This window comes from Melanotaenia boesemani, chromosome 10 (genome assembly GCF_017639745.1).
Source record: "Melanotaenia boesemani isolate fMelBoe1 chromosome 10, fMelBoe1.pri, whole genome shotgun sequence".
NCBI classification, from domain to species: Eukaryota; Metazoa; Chordata; class Actinopteri; order Atheriniformes; family Melanotaeniidae; genus Melanotaenia; species Melanotaenia boesemani.
In genome coordinates this window covers 29,156,032-29,172,397 of record NC_055691.1, presented here as the reverse complement: position 1 = coordinate 29,172,397, position 16,366 = coordinate 29,156,032, and the positions used below count along the sequence as shown (strand labels likewise).

Genomic DNA, 16,366 nt, shown 5'->3' with positions numbered 1-16,366 from the left:
GAAATGTAAAACAAAAGGCAATCTATCCAGTAGATTAATATGGCCAAAACCACGATTTCTAAACTAATTCCATTCTTCATGCCTAATGAAACATACCAGTGAAGTTTAGCCCTGCTCCTGTCTCTATTCCTGGTCTGAATACCACCTTCAATACATCATTTGCTATTCCCCTTTAGACCTAAGCTTTGACACACAATTATTTATATCTTATTAGGTGGAAGTTTATTATGGGTTTACTGGTAATACAGTAGAATCCTTTTTGTTTGAATGCATGAAAACTTTAGTTTTGAAGGTTTCATTTGTATTTGAGGTTGAACCTACCTGGTAAAGAGGCCTTGATACACATCTATTTATGTGTAATAGATGCTGTGGCCCAGGTAGGTTCCTGGCGTGCACACAAAGACGTCGGATGGCTGTGGAGGTGAGAGTCCACAGCAGACCCTGCCGAGTACAGACCACCTCATCTAAACCCAACAAGACAGCCTCCATTACTGTCTGCAACAAGCCTGTTCCAAATATTCGTACAGCAAACTGAGTCTGTATCAGAGGTACATCCGCTTCGCAGGCTAACAGAAATTTGGTTTTACTCAACAGGTAAAATCCACAGAGGATCAGGTGATGACATTGTATTATTAGCCTTTGAAGTCCTCCTGGTAGCACCTTCAGCAGTTAATATTAGGTCATCCCTGGAGGTAAGCCACAGACAGACAGGTCATCTCCTCTGTTGGCTTGGTCCCTATCAGTTCTCTGTCTCTATGGAATTTACCAGTCTGATGCTTCCTCAAGGTCAAACCCAGATAGTCCTGTCACAGTCCCACACAGCTAGTCTCCTTTCTTCTCCTCCTCTTGTCCACTCTCCTTTCTTCTAAATGAAGAAATGCACCCTCGCTCTGTTGGTCTGATCGCTACAAACACAAACATTCCAACTAAGGAAAAGCAGCCAGTCTCTCAGTTTTTTGGAGCGGTAGTTAGTTTAAAGCGATAGGCACTCTTGTGCTGCAGTCCTCTTACTTTCTCTCTGTCTCAGTTTTCCAGAAAGAGAGGGATGTTCTTACAGGGTGAACACCTGCTTAGACTGGAAACTACCTGTCTGTTTATCATTCTTAGTCTACAACAAGGTCACACATTCATGCACATACATACTTTATACAAGCATCCTTGTTTGTATATTTGGATACTGAATTACAGCAGCTGAACACAAACACCTGCAACTGGTCTCATGTTGCTTTCTGGGATTTTAGCCAGAACGTTTTTAAAAAAGGACAAATCTTTCCTCTAAGCCAGTTTTCCCATGCTGGAGTGTCCTGATCTGACCTATCAAATTCTTGAAAAGAAAATCATGACTGACCATCCCTGTCTGTTACACTCACCAGCAGAACATATTCAAGAAATGTTAATACAACTGATGATGTTAAAACTCACTTGTTTAGCTGAGACAGAAATCCATAAAGGATTTGGTTTTACATTTTCTTTTTCATGCACCTATTTGCAATGATGGCCACATGGAGGCAACACAAACCTCATATACAAGCTGTGCCAGGCCATTATTCCCCGAGTGTAATTTGTTGCCAGTCTGTTATGAACTCTGGCATTGCTAAAACAATTGTGCTGGAATGACAAATGTTTGCTGTTTTGTGTGTGAGACAAAGGTTGTAATAATTCTGTAACACAGAAACACAATTTTTCTACCTGCAGCAGATTTTCTGAGATCCCCACAGGGATTATTTTCTAAATGTCAGTTGTAAAAATTTATATATATTTTTTATTTTCTTCCCAGTGTTTCTTTAGAGAGACTGGATCAATGGAAAATTCAATATTTCTGTACTGTACATTATTTTTTTGCCCTTTCACAAAGCCCAGGCTGTCTGTGGGTGGCTTAAATGGGCTTTTGTAGACCACTCTGATTCATGGTAAGGTTTATCAATACAAAGGTTATTCCTATATTACTGTGTATTTCTGTTACTGAGCATACAGTTTGTTCTATAATACTCACATAATATGTTTGCTACCCAAAAACACTAAAATGGTTACTGTTATCTGCCATCCTACACAAAGTAACATAGAAAAAAAAGACATTTTCTATACTGGGATATAAAAATGTATTTTTCTCTACTTCTACAAACCATTTGTGTGTCTCAGAGCCTCATGTTTGCTCTCATGCTGTCTTGAGGAATGTGTGGTATTCCTATGGTGCGAATTTTCCAAAATGAAACAGGGGTTGGCTGGAGATGCTCAGGCCTCAGCCAATGTAATTTATAAGGGGTGTAAATATTTGCTGTGGTAAAGCGGAGAGTGAGAGGTTAGGTATGACAGTGCACTGTTCCCATGATTCTATGTGTTTGCAGTGTCCTGCTGAATCCTGGGAAAGGTCAAAATGACACTGTGATGTAAACAGACATGACCAGTGTGTCAGCTGGTCGGCTATTACCATGGTAACAACATAGAGAGGAGACCATCAGTACTGTGGTGGAGAAATTGAGTTTGCAGTTGAATGATCTATTATGTAATCATTTCTAATAAGCATTCATGCTAAAATCAGTGATGGTATATAAACCTTGAATCTGTCTGCACAGTTATGAGGTCATCCCAATCTTGACACAAACAGGACACAAGAGAACCAGGAGCAAACTCTCAGTCTGTAATCTCCTCCTGCCTCTTACTTTCTGCTGTCTCTCACTACCTCTTTGATCTTACCCTCACATCTTCCTCTATCTCTCAATCTTCCTACTACTCTCTCATCTTCACTCAAGCGTGTTACACTGGAGTGCAGGCAAGTCATAGAGGAAAAAAGGGAGAGAGCAGTGGAGGGAAATGGGTCACCTACACTATAAATTCACAAGAACTTTCTCAGCTGAAGCACTCCGGCACACAAATTCCTCTAAAACAGTTGCATGCAAGAGGGTAGAAAGTGCGACTGAACTGTAGTAATGCTCTGCTCCTTTCCATGGGACAGGAACCCTGTCACTTAGGCTTTACCGGTTTAATTTCCTCATAGGTTCGTTTTTAACCCACACATCCTCCACTGTCATAGCAAGAAAGATTATAAATGACTTATGTGAGTAGGCCAAGCCTGAAATTCAATTCCGATCAGTCTGGTTTAATGTGATTGTATTAGAGGTGCAGGCAGAAAAATCAATGGCAAAATGTGATGACAGAGAGGGATGACAGCAGGGAGCTTCTATATGTGTCTGTGTGAATGTAACCCATGAAATTCAATTTCCCTGCTCCTATGGATGTTTGAACTTTTTCAGATAAAAAATACAACGTATGTGAGGAACACCTTTGATGATGCCACATCCTTGAAATCTTGGGAATTGTTAGTATCTTAAATTAAGAAGTTGACCTAGTTCATGTGTTAAATGTTGTAATATAATAAAAAAAAGTGTACTGAAAGGTGCTCACTCAAGAAAACATGCACATGGACACACACATACCCTCTCAGAAGCTAATCATTCTCTCCACTTTGCCTGGCAGATAAATATTAATGAGGATTACCATGTTACTGCAGTACACCCACGGGAAAACAAGAGACTGCATCTCCTTCTAACCCTTTCCTGCTCTGTGTCTCACACACCTACACACACACTCCCGCTGCTTCCACCAGCTTCAAGAAAGTCTTAACTATTTTAAAAATGTCTTTCTTTTGCTCCCCAAGTCTCGTTTTGTTCCTCTTACACTGTCACCGCAGTATTTGCACACAAACGCATGCATCACACACACATAGCGCACACACATAAACTATGAATACGCCCCTTCATATATATGAGTCACAGAGAGTGCCTCCGCTCTCATTGAGACGTGTTATCTCTGTGTAACAAAGGGCACAGATTGTGCTGGGATATTTAAGGAACATTTCGGGGTCTCCACATCCTGTTTTGAGGGAGATGGAATTCAGACTCTTTCCCATCAACCCACACTCCTCCTTTTTCTGCTCTGTCTTTCTTTAAAGGATTCCATGCTGTCATTTCTGAGAATAGAAGAACTGAGATAATGAAGAAATCCTTCTGAGCTCTGCAAGAAGTCAACATAATAAAGGGAAACACAGAAACACACAGAGATCCATCCATCCATCCATACATCCATCCGTCCATCCATCCATCCATCTCCCACAGTCAATAGGCAATCATCTCCCTGTTTGATCATGGTGCATTTAGATGTACTGTGAACTTTGGAGGCAGCTGTGTCATGTGTCTGTGGGTCTGCGGGTTGATTTTGGAGGGGAAAAAAGGAAGAAAAAAAATTCATACCACAGAGTGATGAAAGAAGCAGGGTGGAGAAAAGGGTGGGAGTATCTTGTGTGCCCCCCTGTACTCACTTACTCAATAACATTCTTCTTTCTGAGCTGCCTTCTGGAAAAATAGAGGGGGTCCCCTTTCATGGCAAACAGGGTGTGGTACACAGCCTTCAGAAGCCCTTTGCTGTATGTTATTCCCACCTCTTTTTTTCTCCTCTTTCTCCTCTCTTTGTCTCTTTAATTGGGCTGACTGACCACAACTCTTACCTAAAGTCCTGTGGGCATGTTGAAATCCTGAGGAATCAATATTTCAGCGAGGCAAAGGAGAGCTGTAGGGGCAAAAGCTTAAAGCTCAACACTGACACACGCTAACAGAAGGATGCTAAATAAATTAAACAGGAACTTATGTTGGGTATTGTTTTGCGCTTTAGTTGCCACATCAACTTTACAGCAGCTTCAATGAATTCCGACTAATGTCGAGACAATTAGATCAGCGAAGTATCAACCTGACCCACAGATTGCCAGAGTCCAGCACTGACCTTCTCTGTGATTGGTGCAGGGGCGATGTTTGGAGGTAACAAGGATTGATTAGTATTCCTACCTCATCACTTGCCCGGCTGCTTCTAGCTTTAAGGCGTATAGTGGTAAATTACATTCACACTTTTGTCTGTCTGCATTCCTGTCCTGAATGTGTCTCTGGAACAAGTGTTTATGTGTGTGCGTCTGTGTGAACTCCTGCCTCTCTGACAGCGATCCACCCCTCCCACCTTTTTGCCCTTGCCCCCCTGCGGCGCCCCCTGACAACAACATGTTTCCTTAGAGAGCGATTTGGCCTAAAAATTTAGACAAACACAAAAACACACACATAAACACAGACAACAGCCTTTCTCACATCGCCTCTTCTCTTTGTTTTGTTTTGTACTTAATTTCACAGAAAAGAGCTGAGCAGCTTAACATGATACCAGGATAACAAAGGCGGAAGATAATCCTAATTCAGCCTGCTCAAAGAGGTAATCTAAACAGAAAACATCAACTCAAAGAAGATGATTTAAACACAGCAGACCACAATTTATTGTCATCATATTGCGGTGTAAACACTTTGTGGTTTGCAAGTTTTATTTATGAATACTTCTATTTCACGTTTTTGCCAACATTCCTTTAAAACTGTAAGAGAAAGAGAAAGGTAGAACACGTCATAATAAGGAGGTAGAAAAAAAGGTTTAGAAAAGATGTGACTCATAGATAATAAATCCAGCTAGTCTCCTCTTCTATTGTTCCACAGCCTACTTTTAAAAAATGTTTAGAGTCAAAAATGGTGCACTGTGTGCATATTACTCAGTTAATTGTGATGGAAACCCACATCCATCACAAACTACTGATGCAGACGTGGGACTATTTATCTGAATTAGAAAAAGTGACAAGGCACAGATGACAAGATGGCTTCTCTTTTTGCAATGTGGTAGGTAAAAGGCAACCTGGAGGATCCAGTTTTAAATATCTTTCACACAAGTTATTTAATGCTAATAGGTTGGAAAGGAGTGTTTAGCCAGGGGGGTGAGCATCTACTGACTTGAGTATGCTCACAAGGAAACGCCGAAGGACATGAAAACCAGACTTTCAAGTGTGTAAAAATACTTTTACCATGATTTAAGCTTCTAGCAATACATTTCTGCTTTAACCATCCACTCTGCTCTGTCAGCCACTTAAAGGTTGAGATTTTGTCAATAACTAATGTTTGTGCTGTAACCCCTCCATACAGTGCAGCTAATCCAGTTGCATAAGGCAGAGGCTGAATGAGAAAGCAGTGAGTTATCTGACATGACAAGTCAGAGCAGGAAAAACCACAACTGCATATAGAAGTGAAAGTATTTAAGCAGCTCGGTAATGGCACAGGGCCTGCTTGAGGTAGACATCAGTGGATTTTTGTTTACCCGCCATCAGAAAAAAAAGAAACAATATTTTTTAAAGCCTTTGTCAACTTATTGAACGCCTTCTGCCTGTGTGGTCTAACTGTAAACTGTTTTAAAAGCCTGATATATGAACATCCTTCATAATCAAGCAGATACTTAGCTAAGGAATCCACTCATACGTCCTACAAAAAAGCACAATAAAACGAGAGTTTATGTAAATCACAATAAGAAATCATAGCTTTCAATCTGTCTGCGCACAGCTGGTTGCAAGAAAAATAGGAGGGAGTGAAAGGGAATGCAATCAGAAAAGAGAGAGACAGATGGAGAGAGAGAGAGACCATTACTTTGTTGTGTGCAAAAAAATCTGCTTTTCTCTGTTAATTAAGGTGATTTGTGTGACTGTGCGTGTGCATGTGCATGTGTGCGGATCCAGGCAATCAACCAGTAGCAATTACTTCTCTCAAAGGAAAGTGAATATTCAGTTTCCTCAATCAAGGGCTGTTATGACAGCCGACCAGATTCAGTCAAATCCCAGTTTTTTATTTACCACATCATTGACAAAGTCTTTGTATAATTAGTCTGAAAAGCATAAGAACATAATATAACTTATACTGTGCTTCCTTGCCTCATCTGAAGTCTCACAACTCAAGTACAAATGGTAATTTTAGCAAAGCAACTCAGTATTGTTTGTGTTGTTTGTGTAAAAAGGGCTGTGACGGGTGTCAGCATTGGTGGTTGGTGTGATTAAAATGAAAGCTGTTTTCATCCAATATCCATTCATGCTGTTTAATTTATGAGATCATGTGTACAGTGTTTGTTAGTGTGTGTGTGTGTTAGTGCTTGTGTGTACTATTGTATCAGTGAAAGAACTACAAAGAGAAAGGCAATTCTCAAATGAGTTTAGAAGTCACAGTCACTCAAAGAGGCATGTTAATGAGACTGATGTTAAAAATGGAAGAGTTGAGATTTCAGATTTCAGGTCTCTGTGATCCTGTAGGCACCTCATGATCTGAGGTATGCAGTTTAGAAGAACTGTGAGACTGAATGGCTCACCACCTGGACACACACTCTACTTAAGTCTGATTCACTTAATACCAGAGTATTTACAACATGAAAGAGCGTTGACATGCATCACAGAATGAATAGCTGGGGAAGTGCACGCACCCACATACACACACAAAGCTGCAAACTTTTTTTTTTTTTTAGCTTTCTAATGGTGTAAACAAGTTTGCTGAAGAGCAAAATAGATGAATCATGTGGCAGGTTACAGCCTGTCTTTACAAGTGACATAAACACACATTCCATATCTAAGCATAGCTGAGAACTATTATCTTTAGCCCTCAGCCCGCACCCACCAGATGCACAAAAACACATAACCACTGAAGCTTCTTTTGCCCAAAAGTAAAACTGAATTTCACTGTGTAAAAATATCTGAATTCAGCACTTTAAATAAAGCTGAACTTGCAGCTATGCATGGCTTAAGTTGATAAAAGGAAGCTATCTCATGTCTCAAGTCACTTTAATTACATTGACAGTGACTAGCAAACAAGCTGCTCTGAAAGACAGCTCTCCCAAGTAGACTTTCCTGTAACCTTGAAACCGAGGACGGCAGTGGAATACATTTGCAGAGGGAGACATAAACTGAGAGCTGCAAAGACTGACAGGCTCAGACTGACAGGGAGAGAACACACAAGTATTGTCCACTGCAGAGATTAAAAGCTTTGCTCTTGACTTCCCCTTCCACCAACTCAAATCTAATACGGTTCCCTGGATTAGCCAAGAACCTTTATTTTTTTTAATCTCACTCTCACACACAACACAACCAGACACGTTAACACAGAAAGACAAAGTTGGAGAAGCATGGAAGAAAGTGAAGGAGGAATTGAGGACAGCCTGTCTTACCCTCTCTCCACTGTTCCTCCGAAGAGTCCCCACCGGCAGCTTCAGCATCAACCGGCGGGTTCTCCCGGGCGTCACAGCTCCCTGGACCACCATAGTATGCTCAAATGTGTGTGTGTCCGTGGGAGCGTGTGAAGTGGGTGTCCTTGCCGTCCCGTCCAGCCTGACAGCTGAGCTCCACGCACGCTTTATGCGTGGGTATTTATGAAGGAAGTGTGTGATGCGAGTGTAGAAGTCCCAAACCGGTCCTATGTGTCAGTCTCTGCTACCGTTTCCCTCTGTGTTAAAATGCCCATTCTGCGCCACTCAGCTGCGCTCCACTCTGCTGCTCATGAGGTGAATGAGTGTGTGTGAGAGAGTGCGGGAGGGAACGTGCTTTGTCTCCCCTCTCCCGTCTTCTCTTCTCCTGCTTCTCCTCCCTCCCACTCATACTCACTTCCTTCAGTTGGGGGTTTAACCAGGTCACTGGATTAATGTGACGTCGTTATAGCTCTTATTAGCATAGGCACTGGTGTCACGTGACGCAATAGTTATTGTGTATATATAAAGAAGAAACACACACACACACACACACACACACACACACACACACACACATATATATATATATATATAGACGCACACACACACACACACACACACACACACACACACACACACACACACACACACACACACACGTACATCAATATACATCAGTCACATACGCACATGCCCAACCCTTGCACATGGAATCACGTGGGGAACCTCAAAAGGAATATGGGATGTTTTGCCATCTGGTAGGGAGATTATCTTTGCAATCCCACATCCAGCTTTCTCTCCCCGTACTGTCTGAGCTGGCACACAAAGAGGGAATTCATACACACAAACACAAACGTGCATCCTTGCAGTCAAGCATGCACATTGCTCATGCATGCAAATATTAATCATATTATCTCTTGGTTCATCACCTATATATGCGAAAGAGAAGACATTGGCCTGATTTCTCTCTTATTTTACAAATTTGTTTTCAGTTGCCACAACTCTGTGGCAGCACTAGACTTTTATCATGGTAGCTGCCACCACAGAGAGCTGCAGCCCCCATTCAGCTGAGTCAGTCCGCTGTATCAACCAGTGTGGTCTTTACATGTCCATTAAAGCTATTGGACTCATGAGTTACAGCTACTCCTAATGACTTGCTGTCATATTCCCGTCATCACTCATTGCTGAATTGTGTTTGCTTTTCCACATCAATACTCAACTGTCAGTTGATTAACTAAAGTGAATGAACACACACATATTCATACATATACCGGTACATAGATGCTGGTTGTTGGCACAAATATATGGTAAAGGTGCACATATATAACACCAAACATTTTGACAAGGTATCTGTTGTTAACCAGTACTTTACCATTAGATTATAAGTTGTAAGATTTATCTTGGTTTTTAGAATCATGAGGTGACTGGCTGCTGGATCATGGGCTATAAAATCAGATTAAAGCCACTAGTCAAAATGAAAGCTACTAAACAAACCTCTTCAATCCCCAGTATTATTTCTTTAAGCTAGCACCCTTGAGAGCTTTATGTTTTTGTGCATGTCAAACATAGGCACATATGTGCATTGTGTTAAGGTGGAGCGGGAAGCATACAGGAAAAAAGTAATATGCAAAAGTAATCCTCACTAAGCATTATTTATTTAACACTCTGGCCCACATCAGTAAGTGAGTGACTGTGGCCTACATCAGAAATATCAGAGGGCTATTTATAAACTTTGTCTGCAGACTTTCAGGTCTTAAAGAAAAGGACCAGGAAAAATTGAACCAAAAGCCATGATTCATTTCTGCCTCTCTTCAGTGGGACTGAAGTTCTGCGTGACATGTGTGCTTGATGAAAGAGCATAACTGCTACTACTGATTTGGGAGACACAAGCTTAATCTCTTGCACAGACCTCATATTTTACACCTCAGCAGTGAGAAGACAATTCTGTCTTTTAATAGAAAGGTAAAACTGATTTGTGTTATCTACTTCGACTCCGCAGTTCCCACATATCTTTGCTTCCAAATGTGCCCCAAAAGCACAGAGATAAGCAATAATACCGACAGGATAAAAAGAAAATAACAGAAAAACAACATGTTACCATTCTTGATGCCTAAGGCTAGCTGCATAATGACCCATTTCAGTCTAAAAACACACAAAAATATGAGTATATGGGAATTGCTTATTAGAGAAACAATAACTGCACATATAACGTAGCATAAAAATAAATAAAATACAGAAAAAGATGGAAGATTCTGACATGCCTTGTGTACTAAATGCTGTTGACCTAAAAATGAACCAACAGCTATTAATACATTTCCAAATTAAGAAAAGCTGCAGAAAATATAGGTAGCAAAAGCATAAAAAGAGAAATCAGTGCCTGATTATGAGATGCTAATGAAAGAGTAAGTGGCTGGTTTTGTTTCAGCTTAACAAGAATGTGTGTCTGCTTTGGCTTTGTTTAAAGATGAAAACAATCACTGGTTCTAAACGTTAGCATCCTGCATTAATTTACCCTGATAACTCAGCCAGCCCTTGCCCACGGCTGTCTGACTCATCCCGACGGTCCAGTTCCTCAGTGTGTCTGTGTGTGGCTTTGTGCATGTATGTGTGGGAGTGTGTGTTTATGGAAATGCACTCCTTCTTCATCATAAGCAGGGAAGGAGGGGGTTCAATGTTTTTGTGTCAAATCACAAAGTGTTGGATTACAGTAACATTGCACAGGAAAGATAAACAGTCATAACTTGACGTTGCCGCACTTACTGGGTAATTCAGTTCTTCTCTCCCTCTATGATTCTGTTTATGCTTCTTATGTCAATGCTGGTGCTATTTTTCATCCATCTCTTAAGAGTGATATGAGCAGAACAAACAGGCCTCCTGTTCTTCATCAGGCCAGAACCAATCATAATGACTTCTCCGCAGGGAAGCATCCACTTCAATTATCATCCCCTCAGCAGTGTCTGAGTAACAAGGCTTGGGGAACAAGTTTACATGCTCAGAAAGGCAACAAATAGCCTGTGAGATTTTTAGAGGAAATGGGAACATTGTGTGATTCACTGCAAAAACTGGGACATGTTTGTATTTGAGAGAGATTTGGTGGTACACTAGGACAGGTTGCCCTGGTTATATTGTATCGCTCAGCTCACATCTGCTCAACCTGCTGCGAGGTGACTGTGTGTATTAGAGGGTGTGTGGGCATATTTTGCATATCTGCTTGTATGCCTCTCAGTATGATTAACATTTCAGGCACTGGCAGCAGAGGAATGTACTCGGATTGAATGTACTGTCATTAACTTTGACAAAGTAGACATTGAACTGAAAAAACAAAAATGTTTGTCTAACTCCAGTCCACAGTCTCAGGCTGATATTATACAGTCATCTATGTCTTAATGGGATTAGAGTATATCATTCCAATGGGCCAATCAGTAGTCTATTACCAGGGCAGCTGGAGATTTGAATGGCGTGCTAGATGTGCATTTTGCTCCAGTAAATAGAATTCATAGCTTCTGAATTATTCATGGAAGTCTGCTGTAAAAAGCCTCTGTGTGTGCTGGGCCAGGTGACATTAGAATCTGAACTAAATAAAATGGTGAATGATAATAGCTGAATAGTTTATGGATTTGAACATGCAACTGGCTCAACTTTATGATAACTGACTTTTATCTACTCATTTTTGACTTGGTAAGAAAAGGCTAATGAGGTAAGTGAATGAGATGCACATGGTTGCTAAAGGTGATAGCATTAAAATATGATTCATTCCAAAAAAATCAAATTACCATCTGGTGAAATAGTAATAAAAAACTTTGTCTTACACTGTACTTTATTTTTGTTTAAGCAAAGTCCTGAGTCTGACCTATTTTATTTCCTAAGACATCAAATTCTGCCATTATGTATAAGCCCATGACATGGCATCCCTTTAACTCGGTACACTAATACAATGGATCCAACAACAGTTAGGTGTATTTCATGTACATGTTTCTCATGTTTACCTCAGAAAATGATTAAATCTTTATAAGAAAGCTGGAGGGATAGAACAATGTAAAATTGCATGACGTGTGAGACTTACAGTAATTATAAGAACTGAGTTTAAAACAGGATTTTCATATCCTTGTTTTCAGTTTCTTTTTCACTCACTGCTACATTGAAAACCTCTGGTTCAGTTTTAGTTTAGATTCAAAACTATGTCTATGCATGTGCTTGTTTTCTTAAAGACCTGTTTCCTTCATGAACCTAAAGCTTTAAATTCAACTTTGATTAGTACAAACAGATTATTTCAGCTTAAATAACAACTGAAAAAGAGGCAGAACAGGTCAAAGACAAATATATCTGGTGGGATGGAAAAAGGGAGGAGTTCAGTGTGTTTGTCACTGGCAAAAAGCACGCATTATATAAGTGAATATTCCCAATATAATACATCCAGTCAATATCATCTATCTGAATAATCACATCAACAGCAGCACGGTCAAAAGAGGATGACACAATATTGAAGTGTGGATGCACACGTTGTTGCGACGAAGATGCTCCATGGGATCAGTTTGTTACTGTGTTTGCGCTCCTGGCGGACTGATCTCCCAGAGAGCACATGTCCTTTCTAAAAGACCAGCGAAAGACATCAACTAGTGCAAAGCAGAGCAGTTCAGCTGCAGCGGAAACAATCCCAACCAGCTGAGATCCTTTTTTGTCAGAAAAGACCAGGGGGATGGGGGAAAAAAAAGGGATCTGTGAGGAAGAGGAGTGAGAAAAGGGATGTTAGGCTTTGCCTCCAGGCCTTCATCATAGAAGAGATGAAGGGTGGGAAGAGGTTTGGGGGATGGCGATGGGATGTTTGTAGGGTGCATGAGGAGGAGATTCAATTAAACTACACAAGGACTGAATACATTTTTAATCATGCTGCTTCATTTCCTGATGTGACTGCCAGCCTTTGTGAGACTGCGAGACATCCTCTGAAAGTGGAGCTGCCATCTCCCCCTCTCTGCATGTCCTCCCCTCACAGCTTAGCACATCAGCAGCAAAATACAAACTGGCTTTGGCAGGAGCTGATATGACGTCATATACTGAGATCACTATCTGATTCATGCCAAAGGAAATGTTTATAGCATTGTTAGTCTCATTTAAATAATGTGCGCTCAGCTTAAACATCTTGATGGATATTCTCCAGGATTTTTGAGCCTTATATCCAAAATTACAACTGTGGTCTTAAATGAAGAAGACAGTGGTGATCAGGGAAATCTTCAATCTAAAAATAAAATTAGTTTGTCTTTATCTTCCTTATGAGACCACAGAACGGTGACCTGCGTTTTTTGTTATGGAAGCTGCAAAGGAAGTTCATTGGCTCTGATCTTCCCAGCTTTCCTGAATCATTTATATGCGCTGCTTTGTTAATGAAAATAGCACCCTTGGATATAGCCATACACTACACTGCTGCCCAAAGCCAATAAGCAGCATTGAAAGGGCTCAGGAGATCCTTCTTTGCTGGAGGATGGAGAATCGCTGTCATTATTCTAATGACCCATAATATTCTAAAACGATACCAGTCATTGAGCTTAGCTGTCTTAACTCACATATATAGTGAGTTGGAGTCACTGAACAGACAATTCTCCTTGCATTTATTTGATGGTTCACTGAAATAGGCTTCCTTCTATGTGTTTGTGTGTGTGTGGTGTGCTCATTGCATGTGCACATATGTCCATCAGCCACACTAAAAAGGGTGCAAGCAATTTGAATATTTCTCATTTAAGTATGCAAAGTAGGCAGATAACCCTCTGTTTTTCCAGCCTCTTCCAGCAATTAGATAAATAAATAAATAAGTAATCTAATTAGGAAGTTGACAGAAAATGTAGGGAAAAGAAGCATTTTCTTGACTTCCCACTCTACATCTCACATACAGTGCATGAGTAATCCAAATCCTGTTGTGGCCATAAACACTAATCTTTATTGCCTTAGTCATAAATCATCTATTAGATGTATGAAAATGGACAAATCTCCAAAATAGGTTGATGGATTGAGGCATCAAATCTCTGCATATATCAGTGACAATGAAACCCTGCAGCAGTAGATTGAGTACTGATAGCATTCATCGGAGAAGCAGCATATCTCAGGAAAGGGCAGATTACAGTTGCCTCCAACAGATGCCAGTCCCTGTAAACAACGTTAAAGGGAAACAGCAGCTTAACGACCAAACTCATTACAGCAGCCGGTGGATCAAAGCAGCCAGAGATCCTGGTTTTATCGCATGTGCATGTGTCTATGCAGAGGTAGACCATGTACGCCATTAAAATGTGTGTGAGTGTATTTTTGTGTATCTCTCTGTGTGTATGTAGGGTGCAGTGGAGAGGAGTTTTTCATTGCCAAAGCCCAAATGCTTTGGAAACCACAAGGGTCTGAGCAATCTACCTCTAACCAAGCATCACGGGCATTAGAAACATATCACATCCATCAGATTTTCCTCATTCTCAATCCCCATTTCCTTTACTTGGAGGTTTCATTCATGCCTAATCAGAAGATTTATAGCTATCCCCAGATAAATAAGAAGAAGAAATATTTAATCAATGTGTTAAGCCTGTGCTGAGTCATATATTAGGCTACTCTGTACAGGTTAGATTCTGGGTTGGCTAGTTTATTCCCCAAATCTGATTATGCGCAGAATTTCGTGCTTAATAAGCCTGTTTTCGTTTTTTATGTGCCAATTAATGAAAAAGCATCTGGAAGAGGCACAAACATATGTTGGCCTCTGGTCTCCAACTGCAATTAAGCACAGGAGAGTTCAACCATGTGAAAGAAAGAGAAAAGTGAGATACACAGTGACAAAAGACAACATAATTTAATTTTCAGACATTAAAATAAAATTAGACAAAGTAATATAAGAAAACTTACAAAAACATCCATAAGCATGTGTTCCAGGGTCACTTCTAAGTCCTCGAGTCGAGCTGCAAGAGTCATCGTTCAATTATTTAAGAAATACTGCCCCCAAAAAGGTGATTTTTTGACAAAACTATTCTTCAAACCCTGCTTTTAGAGCTCCTTTCCTTGCTTTCTCTTAGTATTTATACTCATATGTGACTAACAAATGATTTAAAGGAGGAAGTTAAGCCATGCCAGTCAAATAAAATCCTTGTCCTCCAAAGAATTTTGTCATGACAGCTTCTAACCATCCCGTTTAATTTGTCTTTACTCTACTTTTACTCTCCATCCAAGTAGATTCCCAAACGAGTGTAATCCAAATCTGATCAAGAAAACATGTGTAGTTCTTGTAAGCTTGACTCTAAAAACTGGCTGCGTTTTGATCGGTGCTCCACAGCTTCCCAGAAAGAGCTGGGTGTCCCGTCAGAGCGCTTCAATTGCTCCCTTGAGCAACCTGTGACTACTGACGAGGATTTGTGACAGACTAGAGCATTGTAGTCCTCTCTTCTGCAATGAGTTATGATCCATGAGAGAAATGAAGACACTGACACCTCCCTGGCAGAGAGAAAGCAGAGGGTGGGCCATTCAGTTCCTGCTAGGATGCACAGCGAAGAAAGATTGGAAGAAGCAAACTGCTTGATGGGTAAGAGGCATCTGAGTGATGAAGTCATATGTCTTGTGAAATTTTTAAATAGCTTTCTTTTGCACATTTTGTGAGTTCTTTGCGTTGTTATGCCCACCCTCTTTTCCCCTTTCTCTATTCCTCTCCCTCTCTGTGCCTTTTTGGGTCTCTGTCCACAGTGGATGTCTTTGTGCAGAAGGGAGAGCCCAGGGCAGCTGATCCACAGTTCTGGGTGCTCTTGGCTGGGGTCATCCTCTCTAACACTGGGCCTCTCATCAATGGGCTTTTGTGGCCTCCTCATTAAGGGTTGGCCATGGTTACTGAGGCTCCCGTAGACACACAGGAGAGAGAACAACAGCGATATGGCCTATATCCATGACTGGAAGCTTATGTAACAGTGGCAGAGAAGGGTGGGGGCTGTACTGGACATGGTATGGTGGATAGAGGGTTGACTGGGAAAGAAGATAGGGTGAGAATAAAAGTGCACAGTAGAGGGGTGAGGTTTCAATGAGAGAAAAACAGACAGGAAGAAGGGAAGCAGGGATGGATGATTTTTCTTGTTTTTACATGAGAAGGGTTGTTTTTGTTTTTGTGGGAAGTGCTTGTGGAATGTGGTCCCTATTCACTCACTGTTAATAAGGCTTACAATGAGGAAGAAACTGGAAGACTGAGTCAGACTGAAGTCTAGCTGTGTTCACATAAAGGGGATATAGGAATGTAAGGAGGGAGGAACTGGTTACATTAAAATGCATGGAAGACACCAAAAACTGTTGGGAAACAAGA

The 16,366-nt window shown here is 40.8% G+C and overlaps 1 protein-coding gene across 8 annotated transcripts in view; it reads right to left on the bottom strand.

Annotated features, from left to right (window-relative positions):
• The window catches only part of frmd4a (FERM domain containing 4A), a 92,951-nt gene that overhangs the window by 44,146 nt on the left and 32,439 nt on the right, over positions 1-16,366 (bottom strand). For 4 of the 8 annotated variants that reach the window (XM_041996902.1, XM_041996898.1, XM_041996908.1 and 1 more), the window contains exon 1: positions 8,047-8,402. The exons of 2 other annotated variants lie outside the window; for them this stretch is intronic. In XM_041996902.1, coding sequence (XP_041852836.1) covers positions 8,047-8,139 — 93 coding nt within the window. In that variant the 5' untranslated portion in view covers positions 8,140-8,402. Of the gene's footprint in view, positions 1-321; positions 490-8,046; positions 8,403-14,934; positions 15,568-16,366 lie in introns of those variants that run through there. 2 more of the 8 variants (XM_041996901.1, XM_041996897.1) reach the window with 2 other exon arrangements.